The 21,392-nt window shown below is 37.8% G+C and overlaps 1 protein-coding gene across 2 annotated transcripts; it reads left to right on the top strand.

The window, feature by feature from the left end:
• Positions 1-9,964: 9,964 nt before the first annotated feature.
• Positions 9,965-18,952, top strand: LOC113014978 (homocysteine-responsive endoplasmic reticulum-resident ubiquitin-like domain member 2 protein). 2 transcript variants are annotated; one of them, XM_026156870.2, is made up of 9 exons: positions 9,965-10,105; positions 10,583-10,856; positions 12,533-12,610; positions 14,745-14,858; positions 15,036-15,160; positions 15,897-16,010; positions 16,109-16,396; positions 17,389-17,503; positions 18,063-18,952. In XM_026156870.2, the coding sequence occupies exons 2-9, from the start codon at positions 10,710-10,712 to the stop codon at positions 18,231-18,233; spliced, it is 1,152 nt and encodes a 383-aa protein (XP_026012655.1). In that variant the 5' UTR covers positions 9,965-10,105; positions 10,583-10,709; the 3' UTR covers positions 18,234-18,952. The 2 variants fall into 2 exon arrangements, with proteins under 2 accessions (XP_026012655.1, XP_026012656.1); XM_026156871.2 differs by having other exon boundaries at positions 10,014-10,118.
• The last annotated feature ends 2,440 nt before the right edge of the window (positions 18,953-21,392 follow it).

Genomic DNA, 21,392 nt, shown 5'->3' with positions numbered 1-21,392 from the left:
AGCTTTCCAAAGCTCCGTTTTAGGTCACACTGCCCTATAAATACATGTCTTGAAAATGAGTCATTAGCTGCACACTACTAGTTATCTGTAATGCCCGGGATTGAATTTCAGGAACTATTTGTAGTTGCTGCAACTGATAATTTACCCGAGCGGGGAACTATTTTTGAACACAATGCTTCTGTCAAGATGTTCTTGCCTGAGGGCTGCACACCCAGTGTCTGCTAAGTATGCTATTCATGGTTTGCATAGGGCTATTAGAAGCCCACCAGAAATAAGTCAGCATTACAGGAACCCACAGGTGGCACATACATCATTGGCAGGCCTATTGCAGAGACATGGCACAGGGTCAACCTGATGATGCAACCTAATGACCCACAACAAATTGATGTGATAGACAAATACCACTACAACAAATGAGCTTTTATGGGCAATCTACGCCCCCCCCCCCCAGTCTTCTTCAATCATCATGTCCATTTTCACCACTAGTAGGAGGGATTTCTTCAACAAAATACCAGACAATTGACCTTTCTTAATTTGCACGTCTTTCCTTCCTGCAGGCAGAAAGCACTTTACATACAGTAAAATGCCTGCTCACTCTAATTACAGTGCTTTTATCCACAATTGCTGGTTCCTGCTCGTACACAAAGAAAACTTAAGAGTAATGCTAAAAGCACAATAGAAAAAAAAACCTGAGTTGCGTCAAGTTGGCAGATGAGTCATAAGTATACGTAACCACGTGAAGCCGGAGCAAAAGGCATGACCTCTCAATATGATACACTCAGTGTGTGCAGATGTTTATGCATCAGTGTTGCAGAACTCATAAACCGAACCCTGTCTGTCATTTCTCTCTCTCCATCCTTCTTTTGAATGTATTTTTTATTTATTTATTTATTTTATTATCAGGAAATCTCTTTATGGAGCTCCTGCAGATAGGAAACCTGTTTCCATGGGGACTGCTGTCTTTCAGACTGGCTGGATGTGTGTGCGTAAGACAGTCATGCAGCTTGAAAAGAAAAGTTTTCAGTTTGATATTTAATGTTATACTTAGCCATTGACGTAAAATAAAATTGCTGGGAGTGGTCTTAAAATTTCGCTCCAGTTAATCAATTACTCAATACGGTGCAATAGGTGCAGCACACAGAGTGTGCACAGCAGATCATAGTGCACAAGGATAAGTATCTGTTGCATCAGATATACAGCACATGGTTTCATGGTTAACAGTGACACTGGTTCAAGAGTAAATGATGCTCTTCTTTAAAATCAGGAATGGAAGCATCCACTCTTTAAAGCCTGTGATGTTAGATTAGGGTTTGCATGTTCACGTATACACGTGCACTTTGCATGACCAATGTGGACTCAAGTGACCATTGCTTTTTCATCTTCATCAGTCCAGAAGCATTGTTTTCTGCAAAGGTTACAGCATTTTTTTCGTACTCTGCTTACGCTCTTGTGCACTGATGACTATAACAATCAATGCAAAGTTGCATAATTCAAACCCTGTGATTATGAAAGTAATTATTTGTAAACATTACTGTTATCACATAGGTGCAGGGAATATAGCAGTACTCATGCATGCTATTGAGGTTGTTTGGATTTAGTATAAAAGTGATTGCATACTGCCACCCAGTGTAGGCAGCAAGTTTGTGTAAAAGTGACAAAAGTATGACTCAGAAATTCAAGTTTTATGTTTATTAAAAACAAACAAAAACTAACAAACAAAAAACACAACACATGAGATCAGAAATTCTCCTACCTCCATGTTTGAAACGTCTGGCATCATTGTGAGGATATATAAATCGGGCTGCATGTGTTTGCTGTCAAATATATCCAGATACAATATGTTTATTTAAGTTGGCATTCTTCTAAGCAAACAACACACATAATTACACCGTGTGCATGTCAAGGCAAAGTTAAATAACACTGAGTTATTCAGGCTGGAGGATATCAAGTTAACAGCCACAAACAGAGAAGAAGCACTACTCATTAATATGGCATAATTAAAGGTTATGCCATACTAATAAGTGGTGCTTCTTCACAATACTGATGTCATTTTTAAACTAGTCAACATCAGTTAAAACTGTAGTCAAATGCCCCGCGTTTGTTCAGCGTTTGACTTTTCCCACACTGGTGAGTCACTAATTGTAGGCACCGTCATGAGTAACACAGAGGGGGCACAAGCGCTTCAGACTCTTTTCAGCTCAATACAAAAAGGAAACACAGTCAGACAGCACTGACCTAAAGATAATTGATTTTCATTATTTGTGCAAAGGGCAAAGAAGACAAGAAAATAACAAAGCTACAATATTTGATAAACATAAACATTTTTTCGGCTTAATTTCATTAAAGGTAACAAATAGATAAACTTGTTAAAATCGAATTACTTTATTCAGTCGTCAGTAGTATAGAGAAGAATCCATCTCAGTCTGACGTTATCCATTCACAGAATACAGAGCTACAGTCAAACTTTGATGACTAACTTTTTGAATTTTACCTTCATTCCTACGCCAGAGATGAGCTGCATAAGTCTGAGACTGGCAGACCTTGACAACCGATGAACTCTTGTGAAAGTGACGTCTGAGCGAGTTCCTCTGAGTCCACGTTTTAGGGCAATGAACTAATACATGAATATCAACGGCTGTCTGCTCTCCAATCATGACTACGATGTTTAAATTTTTATGCTCATGCTGCTGGTAGAGATTTAACGAATGCTTCTGCGTAAGTAAAGGATACTTCTTTAAAGTTTTATGGGATGCACCGAGAGCGCTGAGGTGCAGGTAGAATACCTAGAGTGTAGAAAGTAGGAAAGCTGTGAAACAAGTGGCAAATATTTTATCGGCCAAATTTCTGGCATTTTCTTAATTTGTAATGCACCAAGAACATTAAATACCTAACTATCACCATTCCCTATACAAAACAAAGATACTTTTGTACTCAAATGTACCAAACCTTGTTTTAATTTGTTATTTTCACAAGCAAATTATATCTGCCTTCCTGGAGGAGCATCACCTTAAGTATTTTTGATTCTGAATTATCCTAGAGAATGCAACAAAAACAACATTTGTGTCATTTGAAGAACTTATTATTAAAAGACTGTAAGAACCGAAATAGCTGTGTTTATATTTCTCCATATAGTAATGTGCTAAAAGTCTTGAGTCACCCCTCAATTCATCATGTTTTGCTGGGAAAATGGGAAATAGGAGCAAAGATTTACTGAAGCATGCAAATATACATTTAAACACAAAACTAGAGTTTGAGCGAGCTTGAGAGTCAATATTTGTGTTTAAGAATACTTTTATTCTTAAACACAGCCTGAACTCTAGTACTCTTTCTTGTAATTTCCTTAAATAGTTCTCCAGGCTTCTTGAAGGACATTTAAAGCTCTTCATTGGATGTTGGCGCCCTTTAGTTCTGTTCTCTGTCAAGTTGATCCCACAATTTCCATCAGTTCTGACAAGATCCGACCACCTCCGGCTGATATGAAGCCAAAAACCATGACCGTGTTGGCTGTAGACATTCAGTGTTGTAGCTTTCTCCTGAATTCCTCCAGACATACTGATGTGATGTCAAGTTCTTGTGTAATTTGGCGTACCTCAGCCTTTTCACTACATTGCATAATGGCTTCTTGACAGCCACCCTTCCACTGGAAACGTTTCTCAATGGTAGATGGATCAACTGAAGGTCCAGATGCATCTCTCAGGTCCTGTGTCAGATTTTTTTTCTTCACTTTTTTAGGATATGACTTATTAATCTGTTGTAGATGTTTTTAGGCTTCCCACTTCTACTTTTGTTTTGGTATTTTTGGGGGTTAAAATATGCCTTTTTGCAACATTAACCCTGCACTTGAGAAGCTTTAATCATTAAAAACGGCGTCTATTTTTAGTTTGTGCTAAAACTCTAATATACAGTGTTGTATTAGAACATTCGGTAAGTTTTACTTTTTTGTAAAGTCCCTTCAGGTTATTAAATGTAAAAAAAAAAATGCAGTGCGAATGATATTACTCAGCATCTAAACTATCTGTCTCTGTGAGTTTTTAAAATATTAAAAATACAACGTAGCATAATCAAAACACCCTGAAAACAGAAAATTTCATGCTGTTGGCTAATTGGGAAAAAATATACATTGGCTACAACCTTGGCTCTCAGTGTAGTCAACATTCATATTGCTGTGCAGGTTAAAAGATATTGCTTCTACAATGGATTTACTAGATTTAATATCTGTCACTTACACATCTTTTCACTGAGTAAATGATTAATTTTTCTGACCTCCCAACAGTGAGAGAGAGAGAGAGAGCTCTGTAATGTGAAAGTAATCTGACACACAAAGAAAGATAAATAACACTGACCTCCAAATCAAACTGCGTCACACCTTTACTTGTTACTGCTTAATTAAAACATCCTCCAGTCGTTGCCCTTTTCACACTTTTGAATCACTAATGTAGTTGCTCATTATGAAAAAAGGGGGCGGGGGTACCCCCTCTGTTTATAATGAATCTGTTTATTTCAATAGAAAATGAAAACTAATTGCATTGTTGAGTAAATAACAGCCTCTCAGTTGTTAGATTTGTGGGATTTGTCAGAGGGCAAGAATGAGCGGACAATATTGAATTAAACTGTCAGGATTTGTGATGGTGCATTTTTGTTTTTCCATTTTATTTATTTCATGCGAAACATCATGTGAATATGAATAAAGGAAAGAGTGTTCCAGCAGCTGCATTTGTTGCTCAGGAAAACTCCAGTGTGCAGATTCACATTAAAGAAGAAGTAGTCATAAAAAGAAGGCATATCTCGCAAAATAAAGATAAAAGGTGAGTTACAACCAAAAACGAAAAACTTTATTTCCAATAACTTAACTCAGCTGAATTCACAATATATGTAAAGAAGCACACCTTGAGGTTTCCCATGTGAGTATTACAGACACTGTTGCTAAGAAAAAAAATGTGTACAGCATTCCCCAATTGGCTGTCTCTGGTTATAAGTGGCTGCTGGCTGTCACTGGGTGAAATCAGTTGCAAAGAAGTTGATGCAAAAAATACAGTTTTTTCTGCAAATATGCAGATGGTCACAGACTAGTCTCAAAGCCTGTTTGACTGGGCTTCTATTATAGAAATCTGACAACACCACGGCCAAGTACTCACTCAAGTTTCTTTGAAATTCACTACCTGGAGTACATCTATTGTTGGTGCAATGGAGTGTAAAATCCTCAGATGAGTCCACTCAATTACAAAGAAACTGCCAGACACACAAATTTAACAGGTGCTGCTTAAAAAGCACAATGCAGCACAATGCAAAGCACACCATTTACTCTCTTCACACGACCAAGGCTGACCCACTGAGAGCATGAGCAGCTTTTAAAGCAGTGTTGATTGTTGCCCACTGGCTCCACAGGAGAAAGAGGCAGTGCACCATTATTCCTTAACCCTATAGACTATATTTTCTCATGTGCTGAGGTCCATTAGCCTGTTTAACCCTTTTATGTCTGAACCATGAAATAACTGCCAGAAAATTGTTTTGTGAAACTTCTGACAAAATGTTAAAAACATATTAATTTACATATGTGAGTGTACCTTTTTCTATCATATACTACATCAGACATTTTGGGGGGTGCAATTTCTTGATAAAAAATGCAGTTTATTTCAGTTTTTCACACCATAGTTGTCATGTTTCTAAGGACATGTTTGTTAGGCTGATTAATCTGATATTCTAAATTGACCATAGGTGTGAAAATGAATGCGAATAGCCCTGTGATACACCTGTCACTAGTTACTTGTCCCTAAGATCTTTTCCATTTCTTTTTCTTTTTATTGCATTTTCCACTTTGCAAAAGGAATCCCGATATTAAGAGTAACATGACATTAGGGGTAACCTCCATTAAGTGGCATCCTCCAGCACCAGAAATAGGACACAGGAAGCTCTTCGAGACCTCTGAGTGCAGGCTGACATTTTCTGGGATGAACAAAATGGAAAAATAAATGCAAAGAAGGCATTTTTGGCTGACTCAAGAAAACAGGGTCTGCTCATCTCTTGACATGTCAGGACAGCATAAAATGCAGTCGGTGTTGTCAAAAAAGCAGAAAAAAAATACTTGTCATAGGTGAATACATTTATTAAATTGTAGTGATTAATTAGTGGGTTACTACTTTTTTTTTTTTTATCATTTTCCATTCTTGGTATTTTTACTATTATTAATATGAATTCTCTTGCATAATTTCTGTTCATGAAACTGCAGAAACATCTGTCTGCTGACTCACTACTACAAAACTTTCATAGCAGCATACATACAACAGACAACAATGCAATCACATAAAATGAGGTGTAGAAATAGAGTTTAGAGAGAGAGAAACAAATATTTGATATTCATTTATATGTGATATTTAACTGAATGAATGAATCTTAAATAGCGTTCTCAATACTTTGTCATTTGCAAAATGAAATGATTAAATAAGCTTTGTTTCTAAAGGTGTAACCTTTAGTTTCTAAATGGAAGAAATCACTGTAATGAGGGATCAGTAATGTTCCATCAACTCCCTTTCTTATGCAAACACCCAATCAAATTGTTACTTGAGCATAAAATTCAGCTTGGCTAAATTTATTCCAATGAGGATTTTGTTTCTGCAGCAAAAACACCCACTGAACAGACAGAGTGTAAACACAATGGCAACAGCAGTGCAGGTACAAAATCAATAAAGAACGAGGGAAATATCTTCAAAGCTGTTGATGCGCACTAGCGTATCAAATGACGCATGTCACCTAATTAGAAAATGTAAAATATTATTTTCTAATGGGATGGAAAATCCGAATTTAGGTTAAAGCAGACGTAATTTCAATCCCTTCCACTTTTGAAATCACACAAACAGTGGGAACAGGTTGGTGTCCCATATTATCACCCACTGCTAAATTGAGGCATGGTGTGAAAAACAGTCCTTTGTGACAGCGCTAATAGATGGAAACACACACAGGAAGAGGGGAAATGAAAGAAATTGGATATCTCTAATGTAGTGCCCTTAAAAAAGGAGACCCCGCTGACTGCTGCTATACTGAACACCACCTTGTCAACATGCTGCATCCACTGAGAGTGAATTAAAACGTGAAGACAAACATGATGGACGTCACAAAAAAGTGCATCACCTGCCCCAATGAGGTATGTGTTAATTGTCAGAAGTGTCTGGTTGCGTAACTCGGAGTAAGTAAATGAACAGTTGCTGAAATAATCATTCATTAAATTATTGTTTTGCAAATTATTATTTTTCCTTAAGAAAATCTTCATTTATTCTAAAGAAAATAACACATTTTGCAAAATAACAACAAAAGAGAAATTCATTTATCCATCCAACCTGCTTTCAGGTCATTTACAGGTGGAGCCGACAGACCTCTCATCCATCATGTGGTTCTGTGAAGCTGTGTGAGGTCATGTATACGCTGAGAATGTCAGTCTGTCACAGGGTTGACAGATGATCAAAATTCACATTTATACTGTAACTACTTTCTAGTTCAGTATGCTAATTTTTACTCATGCAAATAAAATGGAGAAACTTGAGGCAATATTGACCATGCAGGGGTTTACTACTCAAAGACTTAAAAAGTGCATTGCAGCTTGCTGTGCTTTTATGTGACGGCAACTGATACAAAGACAACAATGTATTTTTATCCCATACAAAAGAAACCAATAAGCTGGGACATTAGCACAGGATGAATAATGTGATGTTCTCTGCTACTCATAAAAGTAATAGCATGAGACTTGTTCTCGTCAGGGGACTGGAAGGGTCTCTTGAGTTGGCTGAGTCAATCGGAAGCTGACCCATTTCCAGAGCACGTTTATTTTCAGGTTTTCAGTGAAGGTCGAAGTAACCCAACGTAGTTTTTGTTATTATATGCAGAACTGCATGCTATAATAGAGATCTGATCATTTAGTTTGTTTATGTATCAAAGGTATTAAGGTGATTATTTACCTTAGGTGACTTTAGGCTGCATGTAGTAACTATGAGGAAAATGTGCTGTATTTTTCCAGTCCCTGCCTCTGAGTGCACCTCCCAGAGAACTGAGGATTTAAACAATAATCTGCAACATTAAGTAAAATATTCATCTTTACATTACCTGGTCAGTCAACTATAACCTCTTTGCACAACAGTAACTCACTAAGCTTCGGTAAGTTTTGATTTATTTTACATATTTAATTTCCATTCAAGTGTTTATTTATTGCTGTGTTTGAATATGCATAAATGCTGTCTTGGCTATCTTAAGCTCTCCTGTCACGGCAGCACCCGACTTAACAGACCACTATGAATTCAGTTCCTACACGTCCATCATTTTTCTTCAGACTAATCTCACTGTTGCATAGTCCCAGCCTTGATTCCACAACTGTGCTGAATATAATTTAGATAAAAGCTGTCCAAGGACACCAAACACAATGACCGTTGATGTAATGAGAAAGAGACCGGGCTGTTTCATCATGCTACCAGTAGATGGCAGTGAGAAGGCTTTCAACTGTTTTAGACTCAACTCTGATAAATGTAATAATGTTTGGGCTTCCGTTTCTTTTTCTCTTTTTCTGTTAGTTATCAATCAGTCGATTGTTTTAATTACTGATAGTGAAAAAACAGTCGGTTATTTCTGACTGTTTGTTGTCATGTTGGAGGAAGGCATAAAACAGGTAAATCATCAGCAGCATATTCATCAAAATAGGATAATTGTAAATATCTATATACTGCATTGAATGTAAGCTTTTTTGGTAAGTGTAGTGGATTTACCCCCAAAAAGTTGATTCTGTTCGTCTGGTCAGAGCGTTTTCAGCCAAACATTTCGTCACACATCTAAGTGACTTCTTCAGGCTCAGCCTTCAGCAAGTTCCCCCAACCTTATAAACAGTACCTTTGATCACAATGACTGAAACTAGCCCACTGAATAAATAATGGGCTGTGAGCTCAGTTCCTTCATCATTAATATGCAAATTGTCCTGACTTAATAGATTTAATGCAGGTAACATGCTGTGCAATAAATGGTTGTGCTTATCAAATGATCTATTTTTTGTAGGCAAATAATTTTCCATTTTCTTTATCATTTCTTTCTTGCACAACAATGTAGTTTTCTATAGTATTTTATTATGAAGTCCACATCTATTAGAAATTTTAATTAACTGCAGTAGAAAAGTACACCCTTACTGCCTCCATGGGTATTAAGAGGGAATTAGCAGCTGTGTGCTGCTAATTAAATGAGTTAATTTGCATTTGATTGGACATCCCTGCAAAGGACAAACTGACAAAAAAATCCAAGAGTTTCATGTCTGAATCTACAGGCTTAAGTTTGCAAGCTAAAGGCGACAGTTCATGACAGTGCAGTTAAAAAAGACTGAACAAGTATGGCTGGTTTGGAAAGGTTGCCAGAAAAGAATATAAACTTTAAAATGAACATTGTAGCATGGCTTATTGTCACAAATTTCATTAACAGTTCCTTAACAAATCACAAGATTTCTGGAACAATGTCCTTTGAACAGATGACACCAAAGAGGCATCTGGGCTTATAGTACAGCACCACATATGCCAGAAACCAAACACAGCATATCACCACAAATACCTCATATCAACAACACGGTGGAGGAGGATTGATGATTTGGGGTTGTTTTGCAGCCACAAGACCTGGGCAACTTGCAGTCATTGGGTTAACCATGAACTCCTCTGTATACCAAAGTATTTAGAGTCAAACGTGAGGCCATGTCGCAGGATCTTAAGACATTAGTATATCAACAAAGGCTTGCAAACTTCAGTGACCTTAAGAAGATTTGTAAAGAAGAGAGGGCCAAAATTCCTCTTCAGCAATATCAGAGACTGATAGGGCCATACAGAAAATACTACTTGAAGAATTGCTGCTCAAGAGGTTCTACAAGCTGTTTCAAAGGACTGCAGAGACTCCTTTGAAATGTATATTAAACGTACATCTCCACAGTCTTTTTTAGCGTGTCTTTGTTGTAATGCACACTAAAGTCCAGCAGGTGGCAGTAATAAGTATAACGTCGAATGTTGACAACCTTCCGAAATCCATCAAAGAAGTATGACAACCAGGTTCAGTCCGTTCAGCCAACTAGACAACATTTTGCTGTCCGGAGGTAAACCAGGTACGTTAACCAGGTACATCATAGCTTAGTTTTACAAGAACACCGTTCTACAACTAGATCATTGTAATTTGGGCGGGTAGTTATCCAAGGCGAGAACTTTTTTAGCTTGACTTGACTGCTGTTAGTAGCAGAGAACCTACTAAAGCTAACGTTAGCTTAGCCATCCATTAATTACCCCTGACAAAATGTAGCGTTAGTTTTCTGTTAGAGCATATCACTTTGTCCTTAGCGCTATTGTTTAGTTCGGGAGCTTGTTACAATGTTGTCGCGAGTGTTGTAGCTGTAATGAAATATATGTGTGGTTCAATGTGTGTCAGGGCGAATACAGGATAAAAACGAATAACTCTTCTTTCTCTGTCGGAAAATATTGAACCGTTTTTTCCCGTGCTGTTATTATTTGCTTCATTTTACTACGTAATATGTCACTATGCCACCTGGGCAACCCTAAACTCATGTTGTCATTTCTGTTTCTTCCAGCTGTGAGATTTTTTCCCCTCGATGGTGCCAGGAACCTATTTGAAAACTAACAGAGCTGGAACAAGGACACACACTTCGTAGTCCAGATCTCCTTTCTCTCTTGTTTTCCACTGAAGACAAATGAGTCATGGATCAAGCTGTTGTGGACAATCCTGTTACCCTTGTGATCAGGGCTCCCAATCAGAAATATGATGACCAGACAATCAACTGCTACCAGAACTGGACTGTGGAGAAACTCAAAGCTCACCTGTCTGATGTGTACCCGAGTAAACCTGTGAGTATCTCACCCTTATTTAATCAAAGCTGTTGATGTAAGAGGTTGACTTGCGTGTTAATTCCCTCTGATCATGGTAACACTTTCCTACTTTGCTTTTGTTATCCAAACCAGCTGATCACTGTTATTGAAGTAGGAGCAGCAGCTGCTGTTGTAATACTACTACTGTATTTGTTTTGATGGCATACAGTAATGCAGTAGTTCTCAAACGTTTTGGTATGCTTCACTTCAGAGGTTAGCAGAATTTTATTTCTGGCTATTTTAATCAAAAATTTACAATTTAAAAAGAACGATTAAAATTGAATTTTAATTAAATGGAAACTATTGCATCAGCAAACTCTTGTTTTTGTTATTCCCTTATAATGATTAAAAAAATTATTACATTCATTCAACTTCACATTTTTCTTCTGGTCGTTCATGCCCCACAGTTTGAGAAACACTGCAGTGTTGGGAGATAGTTATGTGGTTAGAAAGATACTCATAACATGGAACAAGTGTAACAAGTGTTTTCTTGCCTTTTTCAGTTAATAGTAATATGAATGACACACGCAATATGTTGGAGTTACAAAATCAACGAACATAATGGTACATAATGGTGCTGTGACATGTATTCTGCTCCATATGCTGCAGACAGTGACAGTATTGCAAACACTGCAGTGAAAGCCGCTCTGCTGGACAAACTGTGTATTGATATCATTACCAGATTTTTTTCTGCATTATGCTACACATATCAGGCAGGAAATGGCCTGCATACCCCCGTGTGTTACATATGAGCTTCACAGTTACAGTTTTGAGAATGAATTGCATTTTTTGTTGTTTCTGTTGCCTTTTAACTGTGTTTTGATTTTTAGCTCTCACACAGTCTCAACCTTCATTTTGCTTTGCTTACTTTTGCTTTGTGAGTTCTGCTGAGTTCCCTCATGAGTCATATTATGTCACTCAGTTGAATAATCACTGAGTGACATAGATCATTAACCTTGATGTTTTTTCTGAAGGGAAAGAAATGAGGTTCCTAGAGTCTTTGTAGCTGAATGAGCCTTGGAGGCTGTAGATTTGACGTCACAATGAAGGGAAGGCGTTTATATTCCGGCTTTATTGTGCTGCTAATCTGACTTTGCTCTGCTTCCTCTGTGCTCTTGGCTTGTTTTGATGCAATCAAATTAAATACATGGGAGCAAACTGCATTCTGATAAAGCTGTAGAGTGTTCATCAAAATGCCTTTACATTTTTGTGTACCTCGGGGGAAGTTATTTCTGGAAATCTCAAAAAACAAGAAAATACTTCCACTTCCAGTTGTAAGATGGCCAGGATCTAAAAGAGAAAATGTGTTTTTTAACAACTGTAGAGTGAATGCAAGCTGTAAGAGGATCACACTCTGACCTTGTTGTAGTCAGGAGAGCTAAATCCACTCTTAAGACCCACTTATCCCAATTGAGGTTACTACAAACCAATCCTTATCACTCATTCACAGAAAGTTTCTGCCCTTTAATGCTGTGATCATGTACATTTAACCGTTAACTCTGTTTTCTTTCAGTGTATGATTGTATTTCTGGCATCTTTACCCTTTTAAAAATGTAAAACAAAACTGAGCAACCTAGATTCTTGGTGTTGTTCATTATACATAGGCTTCCTTCTTTGACCCAGTTATCGTTATCCTTTTTTTTTTTTTTTTTTAGAGCTCCAAAGACCAGAGGCTGGTGTATTCTGGAAAGCTCCTGCTGGATCATTTTACCTTAAAAGATGTGCTCAGAAAGGTAAGTTTGTGTAGTTATAGGCATAGGATTTATTAAAGTCCATGTAGTTTAGTAAGTCTACAGCTCACAAGATTTAAACTGCCTGATTTACAAAAATGTATCAGGCAATTGTTACTTACTGTGTTTAAAATTTCAACAAAAGAGTCTCTCTGCACTCAAAGTAGAATGGAGTATGGTGTGGAAGAACTTATGTAGCCTACACAGAAACACCTTCCCACACATCTGAGATAAACTGGAATTGCACTCAAAGGACACTTTATTAGGTACACCTTGCTAGTACTGGGTTGGACATGCTTTGGCATTCAGAACTTGCATAACTCTTTGCAGCATAGATTCAACAAGGTACTGGAAACATTCCTCAGAGATTTTTTTTGTCCATGTTGACATGATGGCATCAAACGGGTGCTGCAGAATTGTCGGCTTTACATCCATGATGTGAACCTCCCATTCTACCACTACCACCCTCTACTGGACTGAGATCCAATGACTGTGGAGGCCATTTGAGTACAGTGTCACTGTGCTGTCCTGTCTAAGAAACCAATTTAAGATGATTTGGGCTTTGTGACATGGCACATTAATCTTGGTGGAAAAAGCCATTAGAGTATGGGTACACTGTGATTGGATGGATATGATCAGTACTAATACTCAGGTTGGCTGTGGTGTTTAAATGACGCTCAGTTGGTACTAAGGTTCCCAAAGTGTCACCCACACCACTACGCTACCACCAGCATTAGCCGGAACTGCTGATTAAAAAGCGGGGGAAAAACCTTTCTTTCCCATTCTGATGCTCAGTTTGAACTAAAGCCTGATTGCATGCCTAAATACACAGATTTGCTGCCGTGTGATTGGTTGGTCAGATATTTGCATTAACAAAGATCTGTACCTAATAAAGTGTCCAGTGAATGTAGTTTGTCGTGCTTATGTAATCTTTATTTATTTCACTGGAACATTCGGTGCTTGTGCAAACAAAGCCACCTTATACACAATTACTGGATGTCAATGAGTCTTCATGTTGATTCCTGCAAAATTAGGCAACTCTTAGGTTGACCCATTTTTCTGCTATCGGCACGAAGTGACTTCACTTTTGTATTTGTTGCGGTGAAGGACTTTTCCTCCTGGTTTTCTTTGTGTAACCTGCAACAATGATTATGTAACCATAGGTGGCACAGCAATGACAAAGTCTTGAGGGGAAAAAAGTTTTAATGTTCATGTTGATCTTTTTTAGGTAAATTCAAGTCTAGTGAATTGATTTTTGAAAACGAAAAACTGGCCGACATATCATCACTAAAAAGAGAGTAGAATGGAGGAGGGGGCAAAGCAAGACAGTGTGTACAGGTATATTGCAGCTCTAATGAGAGTTTGTGTTCCTTCTTTTTATGTTGTTCTCTTTTAATTGATTTTTTAATATGTTTTATTACCTAGTGTTCCACTTTTTTTTCTCTTCTTCATCTCTAGGCCACTATTAAAGTAATGCATTTTATAATGGGCTTTCCTATAATTGCATGCTGTTTTGTAAAGAAACTCAATATGTTCAAATATTATGTAGGTATTATTAATATGTTTGTGTTTGAGCAGGAACATTGCAAATCTTAAATGTCCTGTCTCTTTTGTGAAGTTGTCCTTAGCCAAAATAGGCAGCAGCTCAGTTGGCAATAGTTATGCAGCAGTAAATAAACAGCATACAAAACATGCATACATATAATGTGTACATAAATGGGGAATGGCATACAAAAAAAAACAATCGTGTATTTGTTTCAGTTATCACAGGTTAAGCTGGGATGCTGAGTTACTGCTGATTTGTTTAGAAACAGTCGCTTCCCTCGTGTTAATTTTGTCTTGTTTAAACCTGAAAGCAACATTTTTAAAGTTTTCCAGCACCTGATTAAGGTATATCTAGATAAGTAATTAACAAAGATAGTAACTTGGAAAACTCTTTTGAAGGATTTAGATCTGTAGCCTTGTAGAAAAGCTTAATGTATAGTATTCTTGTCTTTGCATTAATCTAATAAAGCAAATGTCCACAAAATAGATTTAGAAGCGCTTTGAAGTGTTCTTGAGGTTTAAAAATAACAAGTCCAAAGAACATGCTGCACTTAAGCTGTGTTTAATAATGAGCTCTTATTGGCTTCTACAGCAGGACGAGTACCATATGCTCCATCTGGTGTGCGCCTCACGAACCCCTCCCAGCTCCCCAAAGCCCACCCGCAGCTGCAGTAACAAGCCCCAGGAGAGCACAGCCCGTCCCACGGTGGGTCAGCCGTGTGCTTCTTAGACCTTGCATTTCATTTCATCATCGCCATATTTTCTTTCATCAGCTCCCTAACTGCTGTAATTTGCAAATCTCTGGAGATTTAAAAACGTCACTTGCCTTTGTGTTTGGACGAGCAAGAAAATAGAACTTTTTTTTCCCCCTCTCTGGTTACAGGCCCCTCAGAACTCCAATGGAGTTGGTCAGGATAGCCACTCCTCTACGGGAGGGAGCAGTGATGGACTCAGACACCGAGCTGGATCCTTCCCTTACCACCAGATGTATCCACAATTTATGTACAGGTAAGCTACTGAACTGCAGTGCAGGTGTGAAGGGTAGTTCAGGAAACTGTTTCCCTAGACCAACTAATGATGAAAATAGAAAAACAATGCAAATACACCTGCTTATAAACTTCATTATTAAGTAGTTTTAACATGTTACTCAAGACACTTTACATAACAATCTTAATGATTTGGACTTGGCAACTTTATGCACATTGCGTCTTAAATTTTGTCAATCAAATTAGTGCTTGCATCCTAATCCTTTTTATGCTGGCAAAGAGAAACTACCAGCTGTACTCATTTATGACAATTAATCAGACCCCGCCAAAGTAAAAGACACTGTAGAACCTTCAGCACCACTTATAAAAAGGCTTTTTGAGTGTGTGTGTGTGTGTGTATATTTGAGCCTGTATAGATTGGAAAAAATCCCAAATAAATTAAAACTTATGCAGAAATCAGTAAAAACCCAAATTTACTGATATATAATGTTGTCATGTTGAGTGTATAAAAACTTCTCCCAACAATCCTAGTGAGGTTGTTTACACATGGATGAGTTGTTCTGGTTTAGTGAGGGTGTGTTTTCCTGCTATGTCTGGCCATGTGATAAACAAAAGCATTGGTTATATTTGACTGAATAAACAGTATTAACGGTAATAATTTGATTACAGTGCTGATGTTTTTCCTTTGGCTCTGACTAAAACCTCTTCTCCAAAAATGGAGAATGTCACTGTTTTCATATTGCACCCTCTTTTTCCAGCTGGAACCAACACTCTGCTCAGTCGATGCCTCCCGCAAATATGCCCGCTTATTACAACCCCATGACACTCATGTGGTGGCAGCAGCTGTATGCCAGGCAGTACTACATGCATTAGTAAGTCCATTTGTGTTTTAGTCTCTCCATTTAAAAACACAAAGGTTTTTAGGGCTGTGTTCAAACAGTGTTACCACCATCTGTCTCTCGTCCTCTAGTCAGTTACTTGCCGCCTCCTCTCAGCACCTCAGGCCCGACCAGACCTCGACCCAGTCTAACCAGTCTCATCCCCAGAGTCAACGACCCCAAGTGGGTCGCCACGGCAACCCAGAAGTCCAGATGAATGCCCAAGGAGGGGAGATCCTGAACGAGGAAGAGCTCAATCGGGACTGGCTGGATTGGGTGTACACATTTTCACGTGCTGCCATCTTACTCAGTATAGTCTACTTCTACTCATCCTTCAGCCGCTTTGTCATGGTGATGATGGCCATGCTGGTGCTTTACCTGTGAGTTTACTTTAAACATGTGTTTTAAATGCCCGTCATTACACTACAGTGACCCGAACTACACTAAAACAATCTTCAAACTCTGAAACTGAAATAAAGTGTATTTGCAGCACGCACGGTGACACGCTAGCTTTAACTGGGAGAGTTTCTGGTATTGTTTAATATAACAACAACAACAACAATCTTTATTTATAGAGCACATTTAAAAGCCAGACAGGACAGCACAGTGACACTGTACTCATTATAGTGGCTGACAAATGACTCAAAGGTGCTTTTATCGCTACTTTCTTGTGGTACCAGAATGCTACATCGTTCCAGGCGTAGGGAAAAACAAGAAAATGGATATTTTAAGAAACAGTCACATAAATTATCGAATTTATTTTCTATATACTCTAAGAAATACTCGAAAATCTTGCCTGTCTGTACTTACAGTAGTGTTTGTTCTGTTACTGCATTGTTGGGTCTCATGATTTTGTTAGTGCTTTTTTGGATTTGTACTTTAACAAAAGGCAGTAATTGTGGGTGATACTCGGTCTCATCTCACATCGAAATTCACAACAATAGATAAATGCTTTTCTCCGGAAAGCATTTATCTTTAAAAAATGGTTGCCTTTACAATGAAGGCCACATTGGTTGAATGCTCTCTGATTAGAGCGATTTCCTGTGTCTTCATGCGGCGCTGCATTGAAGATTCCCTGTTGTGTTTCCCCTAATATAACTGGAAAGAAGTACCTGAATTTTAAAGTTATGAAGACTCAACAGAAGTTTCGATTTTTACAATGCATTACTTTTATATATTTTGCCTTTATCTTAACATTAAAGGCTCTTAGAATTTTTATAAAACATATTTTGTAGACACGACAGGGATTTGTTATTTTCATACCACATTATAAGTACCTCAAAGATTACTCAAGAGTATAATGAATAATAAGTTGATATGACCAACACTGTGAAACATTTGTAATTTCTTTTCTCGTTGTTTCTGCCTGCAGGCATCAGGCCGGCTGGTTTCCGTTTAACCTGGAGAACGAACTTCAGCTTCCCGGAGACGGAGCCAATCAGGATGATGCCGAGGGAGAGCCACAAAACCAAGACTTACAAGAAATGGTAACTGTCTCTCTCATCCACTGGTGCTTTACTCAGAACTGATTGGATTCTTATCGGTATCATTTATTTTTTATCTGCAGTATAAGCTGTGAAATGAAGTACCAGTTTCCAGATAGCTGAAGGATATAGTACACCACTCTTCTTTAATAACTCATCACAGTGGTATTGTATTGTAGATTGCTCAATTTAAGAAAACAACAAAGATCATGAAAATGAGGTCAATTGGGGTCAATCACAGTTTTTTGACATTTACTTGATTTCAGATGGTCTGTTATTTATGTTGTTGTTCTAATTAGGTTAGAAAAAATGTAATTTCCCGGTCTAGTGGAAGGGAAAGATGAGCTAAAAACACTAAAATGGCATTTTGACTTCATAGGGGAATGAAGAAATGTTTTTTAAGTATGTAGATAAAGTGTGGGGCATTATGCCTGAAGCTAATTTAGTGGACATCTCATTTCACAGTCAAATATGACTCATATATTCTTGCCTAATCTTGTGCACTGAGCGTCAGGGAGATATAATCTCACTTGATTCTTGTAATTTGACTTCCCTCGTATAGGAAGGAGTGTTGGATGACGGTTCTGATGATGAGGATGGGGAAAGCGGAGAGGAAGGAGCGGAAGATCCTAACAGCGCCCCCCACACAGGCTTCTTGTCCTCCACATGGTCATTCATCATAACCTTTTTCATGTCACTCATCCCAGAGGGGCCACCAAACGGCGCTAACTGAACCACAAGCACTATGTGCTGCCACAGTTCCCCACCGAAGCATTTTCTTTAAGAGGAGGGTGAATATCTCTCCAGGTTAGGGAAACTCTTTCTTTTACAATGCAGTGTTACAGTTTCCCAATAGTCTACGTGAAACTTTGAGCAGAACCACAGCAGGCCGATTTAAAAAAGGAAAAAACGGCAATTTTACGTCAAGTTGTTTTGTTTGTCTGCACAAAGACAAATATTTTAAACTAACCAACGAGAAGTTTGTTCACGGTGTATGAATTGATTGCTATCGACGGCATGTAAACATAGGGACGACAATTAACTGCTGCGTTTTTGGCACCTAAATCTTTATTTTTTCTTTGTAAGAAGCCATTGTTGAAATAGTTGTTTTGCTCGAATTGTAATGAATTATTTGTAATTGTCGTTATATTACAATAAGACATTTTAAAAGAGCCACGTTAGTGTAAAAGCTGAATTTCAGTGATTAATAGTGAATCATGTAGCGCCTGTAATACATGAGTTATTTTGGCCCAAGACTTTATGAAACACATTTGTACTGTGTTTAAGTGAAACCCAGTGATGCTGGCTGGTAATGTGTGATTTTCTTGTTTGTTTGTTTTTTAAGGAGAAACGATGCTTTCAGACAGTCTCAGATTACTGAATGACAGAAGAAATTATTATTTTGACTGAAGTTCTGGCTGTTGAGAAGACAATAAAAAAAATCTCACTGTTTTTTGATTGCTGTGCGTCTCTGGATTTTCTGAAAATGACTAATTCTAACGTTTATTAAAATCCTTTTTATTGTAATTTAATCACGTGGTTATTCGTTTCTACCAGGTCAACACAGGAACACAAATAATGACTGAATTGTTCGCGCTGAGCAGGATTTCTGCTCTTATGAGAAGCATATCCTGAATTTATTTTTCACTGGGCTACAAATTGCAATACATTTTGTAGCCGGAAGATCCTTTTTTTTTTAATAAAGAGAAAACTTGAAGTGAATACTTACTGGAATGATTTATTGTAGCGTCTGCTGTGCAAGCTCTGGTCCGGATGCATGGGCCTGAAACAGTGCTGGGCACATGCTGCTCAAATATAATGCTCAATCAGTAGAATTAAAATTACTGTAACCATTCATTTAATAACCCGAATAAACTGCTGAGACTGATTTCATTTCTGGCAGTACTTCAAAGTGAAGTATCTGAAATCTTTTCCATGACATGGTTTCTTGCGTAAGACATTAAAGCTGATGTACACTCATGAAAAAACATGATTAAAAATAAAGTCCTGAACTAATAATACACATTTGCCCTTCCCTTGTCAAACATATTGTCAAACTGTCCTTTGCTCAGTTCTTGTGCTGTTCAAGGACACATCTTCAAGAGGTTTAACCTCTTTCCTCCGTGTCTCTTTTCTTTCTTTGTAACATTAAAAACAGGCTTATTGCGCGTCCTCCTTCATTCAGCGGGCACAGATGCATATAGAGTGTATTCATGTTGACTTGTACTTTACCATGAAGGAGAACATGCACAGCTGAAATGTCACATAAGGCCAAGTTTTAGTCAAACCAAATTATTAGACCATAATAAATATGCATATCCACATATCTCCACCTATTCCGGATTGCACCTCTCTTTATGCTGACCTTGCACATGAATTTATAGTTTGCAAGAAAACAAAAATGCATTTTATTTGTATTTTAACGGGCTCCTAGAAACTAAGTGGAGAAAAAGGAGCTTATTAGTCCCCAGAAGAGGTTTAATTGACCAATTAAGTGGTGAACCCACTGCTGTGTGAACTATAAAACTGAAAAAGTGCCTGCTGTATTTGTCTGCAGTGGTTTATAACAGATCTCTGCTGCCACCTTTTGTCTTCAGAATGAAAAACATCCGGTTGTCTTCAAAAACTAAAAAAAAAAAGACTTGTGTTGATGCTCGAGAAAGCAGTTTGAGCTCGTTTGAGCACTGTGACGCCTTTTCCTGCTGGATGGAGGACAATTTGGTGAGCCTGTGTGAAATGTTGTCTCAGTTTACTGTTTTCAGCTGACAGGAGTGACACTCATCGTGGACCCTCATCTACTATGGCCTCTGTTTCAAGGTTTACCTGCTGTTCATTCAAAGATTCTGTATACCCCGGCTGTAACGAGGAGTTGCTTTTTGCCTTCTTGTCACCTTGAAGCAGTCTGCCTCCTCTGACCTCTGGTATCAACTGAACATTTTCACTCAAACAATATTTTCTCTTTTTCAGATTATTCTCTGTAAACCTCAGAGATGGTTGTGCAGAAAAGTATGGAAGCACGTTTCCGCCACTAAAAAAAAAAAAAAAAAAAAAGGATCCATAACTCAAAATTTCGAGTTATTTTCTCGAAATTTTGAGTTTTTTTCTCGAAATTTCGAGTTATTATCTCGAAATTTCGACATATTAACTCAAAATTTTGAGAAAAGCAACTCGAAATTTCTACAAATGCTACAAATGCTACAGCTAAGCTACCGGTATTACATCCAGTCGTGAATGCACAGATTGCTGAGTGTTTTCAGCCTGGCTTCACAAATGATGAAATCCCTGTGTTATTAGCTGAATCACATGGTGTTACTATCAGCAAACATACTTTAATTTGTTGGGATCCGTTTTTGAGTGCGCGGTCCTGCACCATATGCTTCCGGGTAACAAGAAAGCGACCTCATTCACGTATATTTTTGATTGGCAGAGCTAACTCAAAATTTTGAGAAAAGTAACTCGAAATTTCGAGTTATATTTCGCGAAATTTCGAGATAATAACTCGAAATTTCGAGAAAATAACTCGAAATTTCGAGAAAATAACTCGAAATTTCGAGAAAATAACTCGAAATTTCGAGAAAATAACTCGAAATTTCGAGTTATGGATACTAGCTTTTTTTTTTTTTTAGTGGCGGAAACGGGCTTCCATAGAAAAGTCACAGTTTTTCCTTCATTTAAAACTTGTCCTAACTATGGTTTAAATGAGAAATAAGTGACTGCTAACAGATGTACCTAATATAGCTCCTAGTGAGTGCACTTCAGAGTTCTGGGTTTTAAATCATGTTGACTGAAAGTTATTTATCAATACAACATAAGGTAAAATGCGACCTGTAAATCCTAAACTAATGAAAAAATCTGTATTTTTTTTTTTTTTTAAATGAAGACAGAAGAAAAA

This window comes from Astatotilapia calliptera, chromosome 22 (assembly GCF_964374335.1).
Source record: "Astatotilapia calliptera chromosome 22, fAstCal68.1, whole genome shotgun sequence".
In the NCBI taxonomy this organism is placed as follows: domain Eukaryota; kingdom Metazoa; phylum Chordata; class Actinopteri; order Cichliformes; family Cichlidae; genus Astatotilapia; species Astatotilapia calliptera.
Note: the sequence above shows the minus strand (reverse complement) of the source record. Positions and strands in the feature narration are given on the sequence as shown.

What these genes read in the sequence shown, in the direction of transcription:
- LOC113014978 (XM_026156870.2), top strand. Translation starts at nt 10,710, where the DNA reads ATGGATCAAGCTGTTGTGGACAATCCTGTTACCCTTGTGATCAGGGCT. An exon ending in TATCCACAATTTATGTACAG is followed by an intron (nt 15,161 to 15,896) that starts GTAAGCTACTGA and finishes CTCTTTTTCCAG; the next exon opens with CTGGAACCAACACTCTGCTC. An exon ending in GCCATGCTGGTGCTTTACCT is followed by an intron (nt 16,397 to 17,388) that starts GTGAGTTTACTT and finishes TTCTGCCTGCAG; the next exon opens with GCATCAGGCCGGCTGGTTTC.